This window comes from Triturus cristatus, chromosome 10, assembly GCF_964204655.1.
Source record: "Triturus cristatus chromosome 10, aTriCri1.1, whole genome shotgun sequence".
Lineage (NCBI taxonomy): Eukaryota > Metazoa > Chordata > Amphibia > Caudata > Salamandridae > Triturus > Triturus cristatus.
This window is the reverse complement of record NC_140593.1, coordinates 134,894,160-134,910,868: the sequence shown is the minus strand read 5'-3', so window position 1 is coordinate 134,910,868 and position 16,709 is coordinate 134,894,160. Positions and strand designations below refer to the sequence as shown.

At 41.4% G+C, this 16,709-nt stretch overlaps 1 protein-coding gene across 1 annotated transcript in view; it reads left to right on the top strand.

Moving 5' to 3' along the window:
• LOC146789037 (collagen alpha-4(VI) chain-like) overlaps window positions 1–10,128 on the top strand; it is a 428,058-nt gene extending 417,930 nt beyond the window's left edge. Inside the window, exons 42-43 of the mRNA XM_085630646.1 lie at window positions 1,877–1,915; window positions 9,148–10,128. Coding sequence (XP_085486772.1) covers window positions 1,877–1,915; window positions 9,148–9,320 — 212 coding nt within the window. The 3' untranslated portion in view covers window positions 9,321–10,128. The remainder of the gene's footprint in view (window positions 1–1,876; window positions 1,916–9,147) is intronic.
• The last annotated feature ends 6,581 nt before the right edge of the window (window positions 10,129–16,709 follow it).

Sequence of the window (16,709 nt, the reverse complement as noted above, 5' to 3'; positions counted from 1 at the left end):
CAATTTAAAAAGATTTACAAAAACACACAAGTCTAGCAGCACTAACATACACCCCGGCTTCCGCCTCAGGGTGCTACGCTGGTCAACACCGGCTAAGGGCGAGCACGGCGCTTATCTGCTTCCTGGAGTGGGCGTGGCTACGTGGGTGGGCGTGGCCCCGAGTCACGTGGGTGCAGTGACGCTGACAAGGGATTTTGGACTTCCCCCTCGGCGCAATTACTGCAAAACGAGCCAAGCCGCTGACTCAAAGTAAGTGTTTAAGTCTTTTAAAAACACAAGAACACAGTGCAATTTAAAAAGATTTACAAAAACACACAAGTCTAGCAGCACTAACATACACCCCGGCTTCCGCCTCAGGGTGCTACGCTGGTCAACACCGGCTAAGGGCGAGCACGGCGCTTATCTGCTTCCTGGAGTGGGCGTGGCTACGTGGGTGGGCGTGGCCCCGAGTCACGTGGGTGCAGTGACGCTGACAAGGGATTTTGGACTTCCCCCTCGGCGCAATTACTGCAAAACGAGCCAAGCCGCTGACTCAAAGTAAGTGTTTAAGTCTTTTAAAAACACAAGAACACAGTGCAATTTAAAAAGATTTACAAAAACACACAAGTCTAGCAGCACTAACATACACCCCGGCTTCCGCCTCAGGGTGCTACGCTGGTCAACACCGGCTAAGGGCGAGCACGGCGCTTATCTGCTTCCTGGAGTGGGCGTGGCTACGTGGGTGGGCGTGGCCCCGAGTCACGTGGGTGCAGTGACGCTGACAAGGGATTTTGGACTTCCCCCTCGGCGCAATTACTGCAAAACGAGCCAAGCCGCTGACTCAAAGTAGGTGTTTAAGTCTTTTAAAAACACAAGAACACAGTGCAATTTAAAAAGATTTACAAAAACACACAAGTCTAGCAGCACTAACATACACCCCGGCTTCCGCCTCAGGGTGCTACGCTGGTCAACACCGGCTAAGGGCGAGCACGGCGCTTATCTGCTTCCTGGAGTGGGCGTGGCTACGTGGGTGGGCGTGGCCCCGAGTCACGTGGGTGCAGTGACGCTGACAAGGGATTTTGGACTTCCCCCTCGGCGCAATTACTGCAAAACGAGCCAAGCCGCTGACTCAAAGTAAGTGTTTAAGTCTTTTAAAAACACAAAAACACAGTGCAATTTAAAAAGATTTACAAAAACACACAAGTCTAGCAGCACTAACATACACCCCGGCTTCCGCCTCAGGGTGCTACGCTGGTCAACCTTAGCTTACCTTAGCCTATGCAATTAAACCAGCTTATAGATCTTGTCACTGATGGGAAATACCAGACTACATACTGGACTTATCTGACTTGTGAACATAAGCCTTGTGGGCTCCAAAGCAATACTTCTGAATGACTAAACTAATGACAAATGTAGGCTACATTGTTTTTAAGTGAAAGTTTACATCACTGATTCCTATCAGGATGGCTTTTAATGTTTTATAACTTCTGAACCCCTTGAGAATTTACTTAATTTTTATTGAGTTTATTCTTTTTAAAGGCTTCTAATCTTTGTGTAATGGTCCAAGCTTGTCAATCGTTTGCTTTGATCTAAATGATCTATTAATCCTGTTTCTTCAAACAGACACATCATCTAACAACTGTGTGTAAATCTGCACCATCTTTTGAACAGCTCATTTTAGGATTGATGGGTTAAATTCAATACTTCCACCTATTATCGCTTACTACTTTTGGTTTCAGGTCTATATATGTATGTGTGTGCGTGTGCTATGTGATAGAGAAAACAAACATGTTGGCTCATTCACTTGTTCTTTGTATGTTAAAGTATGTCATTTTAATTACATTTCAACAAGGTGCTGTTTACTGATTTTTCGTTGTTGGTTTACTTTCATAAACAGGAATTGCTGATAATGTTGAAGAGAAGGCACTGAGCGAAGGTATGTTTAAGACCTGAGTACAGAATTAGCTCTCTTGAATGCCCCAGCCCTGGTGGAAATTCCAGTTGACTACTTACAAATGGTTGCTGTAAGATCCAGTAGTGTGTTTTGGTCATTGAATTACCTTTAACCAGCAGAAAAGAATGAGGAAAAATCAACTAGATAAATAAAGACACACCTTAAAATCAAGTGAAAATCTTAGACACAATACTTTCTTGCAAGTTACTCTCCAAAGAAGTCCAATGCAAGTCAAAAAAGCCTGTGTCAAGCCAATGTAGTCAGTGGAAACTATTTAGAAATGATCAATTCAAATTTTCAGGAGACTACACAAGTGTTTATATGAATTATGAACCCAAGTGTTACCCAGCCGTTCAAAAGAAGGTCATTTGCAGGTCTAAATTCCACAACCTGATTCATAGAATCGGTGCTAAATGAAATGTTAGAAAACCTATGATATTAACAATCCATATGACAAATACATATCATATATCCATATATGACAAATACACCAGTGTCATACATTTGGAGTTTGGGTGAGAAATAAAAGTTGTCAGCGAACAGGCAACCAAATGCATTGGGCATCCACAACCTGTAAATTCACAAACATTTTACCCTGAAAATATTTATGAGGTACCTCTTTAAAATGTAAGAAGTAACTATGGGCCTAATGTACGAAGCTTTATTGCATTCGCGAACGGTCCAATTCACAGAATTAGGCCATTTGTGAAAGCAAAAAGTCTTTTTCAAATGTACGAAACACAGATTGTGATTCAGTAACCTGTTACCAAATCGCAATTTGGGATGGTGATTGGGTATTTGGAAGGGGTGTGTTTAGGGCGTCCCTTCCTAATACTAATTTGCATTGGCGTGTGCAAATGTTTTGCAACCGAAATGCGGTTGCAGAAATTCGCATTTTACCACCAACTTGAAGTTGGTGGTAAGCCATTCGCATAAGGATAGGGGTCTCTTCCCATTTGAGAATTTAAAAATATATATTTTTGAAGAGCAGGCAGTGGTCCCACTACCTCTGCCTAGTCTTAGAAAATGAAACAGAAAACGCTTCTTTTTTTTTTTTTAACGCATCCCATTTTCCTTTAAAGAATATTTGCTGCATTTAAAAAAAAATCGCTTTCTTTAAAAGGAGTCAGAGACATGGTGGTCTGCTGACCCCAGCAGGTCACCATCCCTTTGATTTTTGCGATTCCCAATGGGTCTCAAACTGAGACCTACCTCATTATTATTCATGAAGTAGGTCTATGTGAGACCCACTGGGAATCTGAGAAAGTGTAAAACACACATTCGTACATTAGTGTTTGCAGTTACCAAATAGAGAACCGCAAATATTTGCAATTTAGTAATCGCAAGCACTAAGCTTCGTACATCTGGCCCATGTTCCCACTGTAGGAATTGTTTGCAAACACTCTTGAAGTGAACAGGAAGGAGTATAGATATTTCTCCAGAGATTTTTTTTCCCTTTGAAGTCTGCTATAAACCTCCCAATGGAGTGTCATCACACCGATGACTTTGACGATGCCATCCACTGTCTTGATCGAACCACAAAGATACACCAACTTGACTAGCAGGATGAAAACCATGTGCGCTTTATCTCCGAGGGGACGACTCCCTATGTGAAACTTAACCGCAGCGATGTACTATTGGCGATTGAGGGTTGGAAGTGTGTCACAGGTACCAGTCCCCAGCCTTCTCCAACCTATCCCAATGATTGAGAGACCCCAGTGTATATTTACTATTATAAATATAATTATAGTAAATCCATCCACCCCTTGCGGTAGAGGCCCCAGAGAAAAAGTGTGGATACAACGTTATGGATGCATGAACCCCAATCTTTGTCAATAGGGAATATGATTTAGTGAATGCCATACCATCACGTTGAGATTGAGAACCTGTGAAACTCCACATCAGGCCTCATCTATCCAAATGTGCCCTCATATGACAAAGTGCTTTATTATAATGCAGATGAAAACAATCTGTATCCTAATGCATATGTTTGACATATGAGTTCGTGTTTGGATGCTTATGCTGTTATTGAAAAACAAGTCCATAATGATGCTATCGTGCTAATATAACCTACATATGGGTGTCGAATTTAATCGTCTGTCAGCGTCCAGAGTTTGATACTTGCTGAGTTGTTCATAGTTGGGTATATTCATTATATTGTAGCTTTACTATGATTCTTGGCAAGTGAAATCACAAGGGCCAGAGTTCAACCAGAATATAGTCAAGGCCACTTTAGACTAAGTTTTTAAATAAAAAGGCAGGAAAAACACACTGAAAGCAAGAGGTACAACACTTTGAACAGGAGTACAAACCTAGGTAAACGTAATGGTAGCAGAAACAGCAATTCTCCAATAGCGAAGGGCATACTATGAGCTTGGTACTCTTGTCCACCTGAGCAATATTCCTGACCAACCAGTGGCAAGAGCTTATGGGTAAATACACTAATAAGCTATAAAAATGTAAATCAACCTAAATGGATTGGACATGAGAAACTAATGCTATCCAAAATATTCAAACTGACATTCATGTGGCTACTTAACTTAGTCTCAGAATCAAGAATAAAGAGGGAACAGGTGAATAACATTGAAACATTCACCTAGATAACAGATCATGTGGAAGGACACAAGCAGAGATCAGAAATGTACTGAGTTCTTCATAGCACACATTATTGTGTAATTGCAATGTTTGCCACAGAGGACCTGTTTTAGATCTCGAAATCTAAATGCCACTATATCCTATGGAATGAATACTTCATCGGACGGGATATCAGTCACCATTTGTGACGAAGTAACCCTTTCGCCAAGATCTTAATAAAGCCCAAGACCGACAATTTAGAAGCTAGTTCATCGAGCTCAATTGCAAATATTACCACAAAGTGTTTATCAGCTGACAAAGAAGGAGGATCATCCTAAGTATAAGAAAGGTAAAGAAGCATGAGGGTATGCCAGAGTTGATAACAGTTTCACAGCCTGGTATGGGGTCGGTCTGAATGGATCTGTGTGTCAGCCTGTCCTTGTAGATTAAAGTCACCCGCCGCCTTTGGATGGCCTGTTAAAGTGTAAGATTTAATATGTTGAGGGACTCTCGTTGGGGAGGGCTGGATGAGAAGAGTCCTGCACCTATAGTTCAGTAAGAAGCAAAATGTCCTGAGTTGTCAGCAGATCAAATATGACCCAATGTTGTTTGAGGAATGAACAGAAGTTTAGGAATATGCAGGAAATCATGCCCCATGGTTTAGTGTAAGATTTTTGAACAGTGGTGTAACTGGATAGATGCTGGTGTGGTGCCCTAGAGAACTCACCAGCACCTAAGGCAAGTATTAGTCCAGGATGACTTGGAGGCAAATTCAAAGAGGCCAGATCAAGCTCGGCATTGCAGATGAGCCAATGGTTCAAAGTACAGAGGTTTGCAAAATCTTGACTTTCAGTCAATCTGCATATGCCTAATTCAGAAATGTGCAATTTCAGGGAAGGAGTTTGGAGTTTCCAATGCACTTAGGCATCTAGGATAGCACCTGGAGCTGGGCCAAACCTGACCGCATTTCCTGTGTAACATGTGGACTCAGTGCAGATGGGAGCAGTTGGGTTTGCCCTCGGCGTAGATGTGCAGCTATGTCCCTCGTATGCTCCTCCTCTGCCTGCACATACTGACTGTGTTTGCAGTAGGCAGGTGCATTGACCTACAACCATTAAAATGTTGGCTGCATGCACCAGTCAAGTTGTGATGTACTGGAGAAAATATGGCCCTGGAAATGAAAGGTAGCACAGGTAAGCTTAAAAGTGTAATACGCGGACCTTACAGATTCCTTCAGTAAGTTGTAAAGGGGCGTAAAGATAGAAAATATGTGCTAGTATAGCAGAGATTAATAGTGAAAATCATTTTATTGAACATTAATGGATGAACAGTGTCAACAAAATTGGTTAAATAATTCTTGCAGTACATTGACTCAAAGCCAAATATTAAAGAGACACATAAAACAGCCAATGTTGAAAACAGTTATGAAGCAATTAGCCCAATAGTACCAAGACAAATTTCTATGAATGTGCAAAAAATGTATCACCATTTGAAATCTGGTCACCTCTCTAAAGACCTAATGAAAAAATATGGCATATATGTCATTGTTATTCTAGAATAATCAACAGATAAACAAACTTAGTGCTCACTGTAAGGTTCCTGTCACAATAGCTAACGATGATACGTACCAGGTTAGGTGGTCCAGACCCTTAATCCTAGCTTTGAACTCATGATTGGGTACGGAAGTTAAAGCAATTGATGAAGAAAAACATGGTAAGTATTATAAAAATGTGCAGTTAATTGGATGTTGATTAATTTGCTGAGATAGGAACAACCAGACAAGCAGCATTTTACATATTCTCCTTTCCCTAGCAGTTATATTCATGAATACACTTGTTCATATTCCATTGCAGCCTGCAAACATATGTGCAAAGTTCATTTCTCCTGACTTTACCAACTGATCAAATATTTGTCATTCTGAAATCGGTTTCTTAATTGGCAGATAACATTACATTGTGAATCCAGACAGAAGTAATTTGCATAGTCTGTGCTTATCCTGACTAAGAATTGTAATCTGAGAAAGGGAAGTGATTAAGGCCTGAAGTTAAAGGACCTTCTATGGGGATTTGCTTAACAGTCTTTCCTATAGTGAATACATTGTCCGCGCTTTTGATATATTGTGAGAGCAGTCAATTTTCCACTGGTTTGAATTATATGTGTGGTGGTCTTAGTGCAGGATCTGAATGATACAACCTTCTATCCTTTCCAAATATTGTGTGAAAACAACCTCTAGGGAACGCGATTGCCCAATTTAAATCACATGTTAAATGCATAGTTCCAGAGTATTTGTTTTTGAGCCACACAAGGGTGAAACATATGCTAAATGAATCACATTCTAAACTACATAATTCTACTGGGTGGCCCACATTGTTGCACACAACATAAACAGATGCTAACAACACAATTAAAAAAGATGGGTACAGAGATTGAATGTAATAGAAAATGTTGGGAAATAATTAACTGGTTATATGCAAACTGTAGAGATATAGCTAAAAGAATGTATGACCTTAGTGTTATAACAATCATACCTATTATGGATAAATGGTGCTATCTCCCTCTGTGTCTTCCTGATACAAATAATTAGGTAGAAATGAACTGTAAATAATCAGATAGGTTTGGCAGCATCGAGCTTCTAGTGCATGAGCTTGCTGGAAAAGCTACTTGCACAATTCCCCATTTTAAAAATGTATTGTTCAAAGTCAGTAGCACTGAACAAGGTTACATGTCCCTATAAAGCTTTCATTAAAGTAAAACTTGTAGACTGTAGGAGAATGAGTAAGAAAAATGAACATTATTTACTGCCCAAATGAAGTCAGAAAAATGAAAAGAAAATGTGAGAGGAGTTTAATTACTGCAATGTTTCGTGACATTTTTAAAGACCCCAACTATGAAATGTCCTATGCTGCCTTGGCTGAGTGTAGCCATGGCTGTACTTGAGTACAAGTTGTGCCAGTCTGTTTGTACATTTGGTAACAGTTTAACTATATGAGAGACATATACCCTTAATGTAAAGATGCAAGTAAATCGGCGTTGAGTATGTAAAAGGCATGACCTGAATATAAGTAGAGTTTGAGGAAATGGTAGCAGGAGTAGGATAGAAATATTCAACATTCATTTTGATGTAGCTCCGAATGTGGCCCAGATTAATTTTAGAGGTATGCTGGCACTTTTTAACTTATTGAATTATTGTGTTTCCACTCTTGGTCACATTACTTTGCGACTCCATTTTACTGATTGCATTCCTCCTTTCGAGAACCTCTTCTCAATCCCATGTTAGACTGTCACAGAAAATTGAACGATTTCCACTGCATTGTGTTACCAGAGTATCAAGTATCAAGCCATGCAGGGCCACGCAAAGTGGCCTTGTGTGGCTTGATAAATCCGACTTAAGTTGTGCATCGCCCTTGCTCCCTATTGCATGGCACAAGGGCCACACGAAATCTTATAAATATGCTGCTTAATCTTAAGAGATCTGATGCCATTTCATCAGTATTTTTATTTAAAACTCTCTGGTCCATTAGCCCCACAACGTACCCCTCTATCACAACGGTTTATGTTCTATGCGCCTAATCACTGCCTTTAACCTGAACATTTTTTTTGGTAACTGTTCATAAGTTTCGCCGAGGTTCCATTAAAACTAAAGCATTTTTAGTAGCTGCAGCTAAGCATTAGTATACCCTCCTGATAGCCCTAAGGATAGCAAACTTCCCTATTTAAATTCAGGAAGAGGCTACAGAGATGTTTTTTCTTGCTTTTCATCTTAAGATATGCATCATTCATCACTTCTCTAGGGTCTTTCGAACTGTAGGGTCTAGCGTTATGATGTCTTTTGGTGAACTGCTGCGCTTTAAATATAACTTAGATCAGAAATTTTAAAAAATAATGGCGCAAAACAGGGGACAGATTTTGTACCGGCAAGGGACAGATTTTCAAATCAGAATTTGAATCTTCCAGCATCTCTGTTCAGACTTAATTAAGTCCTAACAATAATTCACCCATTTTCAAGGTGCTACAACATGTACCCAGAATAATTACTCCCTTACATAGTGGGCTGTAGTTGATATTGCTGAATGGAACTGAATATTTTGGTCAAAATATATCCACCTACAATGCAAAACCTTCATAATACAAAGATTCAATGAAACAATTTTAAAGAACATTAGAAGATCCCGAGTAAAGCAATGGTGGGGTAGCTATAGACTCAGGTTGTTTTATGCTCCAGCGATACATATTGAACCATAAAATGTGGCACTATAAGACAGAGGCTTGGATAGTGACAGTGTATTAAAATGTAAACTAATAAATGGGATTTACAAATATCAAAAGTAGATCTTTTTGTGTAAATATGACAGTTATATTAATTACTACCACATTCTCCTGTGATTAATTTACGAAAAACACTGTAAAATTAGGAAGAATTTTAATATCTGATTACGAAATATAATAATGTAAATAAATATAGCTGTATTTGAATGTTTAATATTTAACACAAAATATTTGTATAAAGGTTACTGACATACTAAATATGTACACAATGTGAAATTGTGTTTGTGTGGTTAATATTTAACACAACAGCTTTTTACAAAGGTTAAATTCACAGTAAATTATAATAAAATAATCTCTGTCCTTGATCTCTGCAGATGCCTGTGATGTGGCCCAAGATGAAGGAAGTTGTCAGGAGTACAGCTTGAAGTGGTCCTACAACAAAGTGGAGAAAACATGTGTCCAGTTCTGGTATGGAGGCTGCGGAGGCAACTCGAATCGCTTCGAAACTCAGGAGGCCTGCGAAACCATGTGCCGCGCTTCATCCTAGCGTTACACTGGCGCCTTACCACAATGTGACAACTCTCCAGCATAGCTGTCACTGAAGCATTGATGTACCCAACAAATGAAATGGGTGTTGTTCTCAATACTGTGTACTCCAGCTTTGGTGTACTAGCACTTATTGGGAAGTACTTCCACACTCCCAAAAAACTACAGACTGAACCATGACTGAACTGATGCCAAAATACGATGGGGAGTACACAGTATTTCTTGTGTTGTCATTGATTACACACTGCATTTCTTTTGCTAATCATGGATTCATTATTGTTTTACATAGGAAGAACAACATGTTTACCTTACTTGGTAATTGTATTTTTATCTAACAATTGAGGCAACAAAAACATGAACTTCAATTGTGTTGCCTCCAATGCCAAGAATGTGCACTTTCTGCAGTAGCTGCCATTTACTGAAAATGAATTAATACCTCAAACATACAGCATAGTGAAAAGTTTAAGATGTAGACCTTAATTCCAAAATGATTTCACTTCTGTAAAATGGGTAAATAAATGCGTTATGTAATATCCTGTCATCATAATGAAATGATGGCAAAGGATAGGATATCCAGTGGCACAATAGACACTAGTGTATATGGGACAGGTCAGGTATTTTTTATGTTTTCAAGTAATTTACAATTTTGTCCATACAAAGAAAAGGGTGCTTACTGATGTACATAACGTTCCTAATAAATGGTGCTTGTTACAGCCATTCGCCGACCAGAAACGGATGTAACCACTTTTTTGTCAAATTGTACTCTGTCTTTTCTTTATTGTTAAAAAAATGAAAAAAGCAAGTTTTTACTAATTGCACTGAGTCTTTTTGTACATTGCACAAATGCTTCTCAGTGTTCCTATTCCAATTTCATCATTTCTAGCCACTCAGAATCACAAAAAGTATTATTTAAAATAATTACGCGACTCTTTCCCTAACTTTCTATTTTGATATCCTTTCCTCAATCTGAGTTATGTGGACTATCACTCAATCAAGAGTTTGTATAGCGTGGCTACTCATTCGTGAGGGTCTCAAGGCGTGGGGGGGGGTGGGTGGATGGCTGCTGATCCGTCTGGATGTGGAGGTTCAGTCGAAGAGCCAGGTCTTGAGGTCCTTCCTGAATTGGGTCAACGACGCGGATTGCCTGAGGTGGAGAGGCAGGGTATTGTTTACCTAACGTCTTCTGGTAGTCAAGGCCCTTGCATATTTGACATTGTTTTGTATGACATATTCATAAACTTAAAGATGGCCCAATATTTTCAGATAGGATACAATCCAGATTGGATACAATTTTGAAATATAAAGATCATTTTGCTCTTCCCAAACCTTATAGCAAAGGTGTCCACTGCTGGTATAGAAGGTCAGGATCACTGCAACATTTTCAGGATTTACAAATAGCATACATTAAAATATAATTAATCTAAATGGAAATAATTTGCATATTCAGGGTTTATCATCATCGGCTTATGATGGAAACCCATGTTGTACTAGATTTATATTGGTGCTGAAAGAAGTCGACCCTAACTTTTTTTAAATGTGTGCCATCATGTTGTGTTTCGTCTTTGATCAATGAAACATGCTAATTGCAGTGTGGACCTAAGTTGTTTTACCTATTTGAATAAAGTTATCTTGTCTACAACATAGAGGATGTTATAGTGTTGTGCATAGAGGGAAGAGAGTGTGTTGTTTTTAGAAACCCATTCTGGAGAAACGTTTGTCTCAGATCACTTGGCAAACATCTTCCAAAATAAATTATATTCGCCCTGGTGAATGCCACTAATATCTAAAATTATGGACTAGTCTATTTTTATATTCAGTACACATTTTATTTCTTTCCTCTTCAGTACTCCTCCTGCTTCTTTTGTACGTAGGAGTCCTTGGCACCCCATCTTTCTCTGTACAATCTCCGGACTTCCCTCCATACCACCAGAGGCGGATCCTCCATGTGGGCGGAGGAGCATCGTCCCACTGCTTTCTCGCAGTGCGAGAAGTAGTAACATAAAATGGTATAGATACCATATTAGGTTACTACTTCTCTCACTGCGAGAAAGCAGAAGGGTTTGGTTGGGAGGTCCTGCAACAGGGCAAGGGAGGAGTGGCTAGCCCAAAGTTGCGGGCCCTGACTGTTTGGTCGGCCCTCTGGGGCCGACCAAACCAGTCATGCGCACTTTGCCATTATCTCCATGTAGGCTGCATGCAGCCTACATGGAGAAAATGGCCTCCCCATAGGCGCCTAAGTGGGTACCGTCCCCACCAATCACAACGCCGCCATTGCAGCATTGTGCATAGCTTTGGGGAGGGGAGGGAGGCTGCCTGCTTCCTGCGAGGAGCAGAGAAGCAGAGTCAACGTGGGACCGGATCAGGCCGCCTAAGGTAAGTTATTTTTTTTTATGAATAAAATTAAACATACCCCCCCTTGCGCAACCACCCTACCCACGAGCCTTGCCCGCCGCAACTGCATACCACTGATCTTCACCCTGCACCTCCTTCAACCCTGTTTGCTCCTTTTTAGGTCTCGGGACCATCCGGTCTGCCGAAGGCAGAACCGGAAGTCCGGAGATTTAATGTTTTGGAGAAGAGGGGCGTGAACCCGCCCCTCTTCTCTCCTCTTCTCCATTGGCTGGCCTCTTGAATGCTGGCCAGCCATTGGAGAAGAGGATCGTCTCTCCGAACAGGCCCCGTCCTTTTCGGATTCTGGGGCGTATTTTTTGCTACTTTTCTCATTTTCTCCTCCAGCCAATGGCAAGAGGAGAGAAAAGAAAACACGCCCCCGAATCCGAAAATGACGTGCTTGAGGCTTTGTCTTGAATTCCCACGCAGCCCTGAAACGCCAACTCCAATCCACGGAACTCAACTCGAGACGTTAATTTAGAGCCATAATCATAATCAAGTCACTTTAGGCGGCATCCATTCTTGTGTGGGCTTTTCCTGTGCAGCCAGCACCTTTCACCCCTCCATTCTTGTGTGGGCTTTCCCTGTGCAGCCAGCACCCCTCACTACGTGTCACACGCAATTCTACCCCATGCCCCCACAATCGATTTTCTAGAGGGTTATAAAACGCCGAAGCCTACTGGCGCTGAACCATGACGGAGGTCGTGCTTTCAAACATGTGTGGTAAGACTCCTGTGCCTCCCGAGTCTTGGGGGTAGGCAGCTTAGTTGGTTAACACGCCTGCTGCTCCGTTCTTTGTAACCTGAAAGAGTTGGGTGGCCATTTACAAGGCAGCCTCAGTGTGCTGCAGGTTATGGAGCACGCATCGAGGCGGTCTTGTCCGTGCTCACCCAAATGTTTATGATTTCAAAGACTGAAATTTAGTGGGGAAAAAGAAGCATTTGGACCGCTACCTCCAAAAACATGAGCTACAACATTCCAGACTGTTCTGGCACTAGTTATATTTTGTGTAGATTACGTCATTAGCGGTTATGGTGGACATCCCGGCTATTCGCTAATAAGGCTTCGGCATTACAGGACTCCATGGGCGTTTTATTCAGTCCAGGAAGAAGGGATAGTATCTCTTCCCACCGCCTACCGCAACCCAACCCTTGGTTTATTGTAACGATTCCGAGCCCAACCGAGAATCCTTTTTAGGCCCTAATTATGATTCCTCACACCTTTTACGAGGACTTTCTGTTATGCCCCAGAGATATGCCTATTATGTTCCCTTCCATGCCCTCCTGCTTTGTACAGCGAAGTTTAAAAGTAGCCGGGGCTCGGGGGTCTTGATTATTCCTTCACTTGATCTATGAATACATTTCGCTAGCATTTATTTATTTAATGGGGTTTTGTCTATTCGCTCGAATTAGGCCCAAGGGGTGTTAACGCGATTTACCAGAAGTGGATTGTTAGGAATTTCAGCAGAAACTGTTTGCCAGAAACATCATAAGTTACACTGGTTATTTCATGCGATGTGCAAATAATGAAAATATAAATAGTTACACATGTACGCATATTTTAGTGATGCAACTGGAAGGTACAGTAAAACCGAATAACAAAAGTGAAACCGAAGAGAAAAAAAAGGGGATAGAGCAAACTACAGTGAGAAAAATAAGATGCAAATGACACCTATCGTGTTGTGCGTGTGTGTATATATAGTTGTGTATGAATATCTACAGATACACACACAATACATATAAATGCAAAACCTGCAGATATGTGATTAGAGTGTGGTACAACGAGCAGCATAAAAGGAAAGGAAGGAAGTTGAAGGAGCAAATGACGTTCAAATCGTAGTTGAAAGAATCGCTGGAAGAGACGATATTTAACGGTTTTTGAAAGTAGAGCAGGAGTAGTAGTATGGATAACATTCCAGATTTTAGGAGTGCTGCCTGCCTCACGTCCTTCTTCCAGTGAAAGTCGGATGCAGCTGCAGTGAGTTGTTTTTAGCGCCATGTAGCCTTTTCACCTTTTGAGCGTGTTTCAAACCACTAAATAATAACTTCGACTTTATACCTGAGTTCAGGGGGAACGGTACGAGAGTACTTGTAAATGTTTTCACAAATGAACAAAGGTCAGGGAACTTCTTACCTGTTGTTCTTACCGTACCTGTATGCGCAGGTACGGTATACTTAAACAAGCACTGGCAGAGCCCATTGGTCAGGTTTGGCTGCGAGCCATTTAGCTTTGTCAAGGTTTGTTTTGTTAGGGTTTTTGGAAGCTGTAACACTTGCCATTAGGAAATTAAATCATTGTCTGATTTTTTTCCCCCAGAGCACAGATTGCCATAGTAGGCACATAAATAACAAAAAACATTACATTTCTAACAAAACCACAAATTATTGCCTGTAGCTCTGAAATTTTGGATATATGACAGAGCGATTGGTCTGTTGAGAGTGTGCACAAGAGTATCAGAGTTGCAAGTATAACAGAGTCTTTTAAGAATGGGAAAAGGGTGGCTTGTCTTACTTGTTAAAGAAAGTCAAAAAATGTAAAGAGCTACAGGCAATAATTTGTGGTTTTGTTAGAAATTGAATGTAATTGTTTCAAAAAAAGCTGTGGATTAAATTCAACGGAAAAAGTGGTTGTGGTGGCATTTGTTTTGTTCAATGCACTAGAAACAGAATCCGAAGTTAGTTGCAGCACTGGTGCTCTTCTTTGTTATTTAAGTACAGTAGTCTTGGCCTTGCTACATATGAGCCAAACCCTGTTTTTGGGATCATAGTAGGCACATGGCACTGGTACGCATGTGCCAGATGTTGCAGGTTTAGCTGGGCTGCCCTGCTTTTAGCCTTGGCTTCTGAGGCCTGTCAGGCTGTAATGCCACACCCCCCACTGACGTGGGAAGAGTTAGCAAATTAAATGCAGCCAGGCGCTGAAGGCTTAAGGCCTTTGCTCCCCATTACCGTATGTCAATCAACGAAGGGACACCCATTTGCCACTGGGTCCCTCGAGATTGCTCTGTGAATGCCTGGAGAGCAGTGGGTGTCCCTTCCTTGCAGTGGGTGGGCGTGAGTGCACATAATTGGCGTCATCGGCAGTTACTGTAAACTGATTCACTTTTAATGTATAGTGCGAACTTGACCCGAAGGTATTGGAGCGTTTTACATGGACGCATTCATTTTTTGTAGGCACAGGGAGATTAAGGGATTTGGCTAGAATCGCGGAATGTTGAGCAGATGCCAAGACTTGAACCCGCATCCCCAGTTCCAAGTCGGCAGCTCTGGTTGTTATGCCACATCCTTTCTTAAAGCTGTAATAGAGGTGAGTGGTGAGAAAGGATTACACAGTTCGTTCAAGTACTGCTATTTGTACCAAAGAATAGTGCTTCTTAATAGTACTGTAGTGAATAAACGTACACTGAAGATGGAATAACAGGGTTCATATGGTACAACCCTTGGTTTCCAGATCCAGGATTTAGCCACTACTGGGTCTCTGGGTCTTCACTGCCTGTGACTGCTAGGACGCAATGGTTTCTGTCTCTATCTCTGGATTTGCACGCAAGCATTCTTAGAACTATGACTAGGTCACAACGTAATGAAGTCGGCAGCTCTGCCCGTTGGGCCACATCCTCTCACATCATCATTATTGCTGGTAGGAAGGCCAGATTTCCAAACATTAAAAACAGGACTTGTCACTGACACAGAAGTAGGAATAGGACCTGCTTTATTGCAATAGTATTTGCTGGCTGTAGATTTCACACCCTCAAAGTCCTCTTTCTCCACGGATTCTCTTGCTACCACCCGTGCCGATCAGCTCTCTACAGACCCTCTCTCACATGTATTTAATTTATTTTATTGCGATACTCATCCCATTGTAGGTTATCGAGCGCTTTACATCACACTTATTATGCAGAGCTAATGACTCATAAGTGTGCAAGTCAAGGTATTGGAAATGTTACACAAGACAATGATGACTCCTAGGTGACATTAAAAATGCTATACGTCTCGCCTTTCATTAAGTGAAAGCTATTTGCTTTGCTATACAATACCATTAGCAAAGCAAATGGCTTTAACTTATTATTCCGTTTTCCCGCGGTCTGGCCTGCGCGGCATTAACCCAGCTATTTGTCCTTTTGAATTCCCTCCTCCTCTCTGACAACTGTGCATGCTCTTGAACGCTGCTGCATTGGTAACTTTGCCCTGGTAATTGCCCTGTCATTTCCCGCTTCCTTAATCCCAATTTATGAACATTGCAATTGCAAAACCCCGCCATATGCTTCTACCTCTTTCTCTTATCTTCCATTGCAGCCTTTTCCTTTCATTTCCCAGACTCCCTCACACTCCTGCAATCCCCCCCATGTGAAATCCCCCCTATTTTGCTCCAAAACCCCAAACTTACTCTTTCCCTTCCTTGAGCCTTCCCTCCCCGGGTGAATATGCCGGTACAGTGTCTCCCTACCCCCCCCCCCTCCTCCCCCCCCAAATACCAAACTACTGTCACTTTAGTGCTACAACCTGTCTTCCAGTTTTACCGTGGCAACAAGTTTATATTCTCTTAACTGGAAATATCCTTCTGCTAAATGCTGAAACCGCCTGCCTACTTGGTTATTGGAGCCTATGACTACCTGACTTCAAAACATTGCAGTAAACATCATCAACGAAACCTCACTAATACATTAAATTCCTGTAATTCCCCCTCCCTTAAACTCCAGACTTGTGAACATTGCAATAATAAAACCCCGCCCTACGCTTCCACCTCTTTCCTTTCTTTTTCCATTCTGCCTTTTCCTTGCATTCCCCAATATCTCTCTGTTGGACCTATGTCCTAGGGGTAGCTTGGCTCAGGTCAACAGGCTTACATCTCCACTTGGCCCCTCATGCTTGTATCCTACCCAGCCTGCAATCTTGCGCAGCACCACTCAAAAGAAAGGACACTACACCGATCAAATTTTAAAGTTTACTAGAATTCTTCCACTTTCCTTCTTTTACGGGAATTCTCAGTTCCACATGACAGA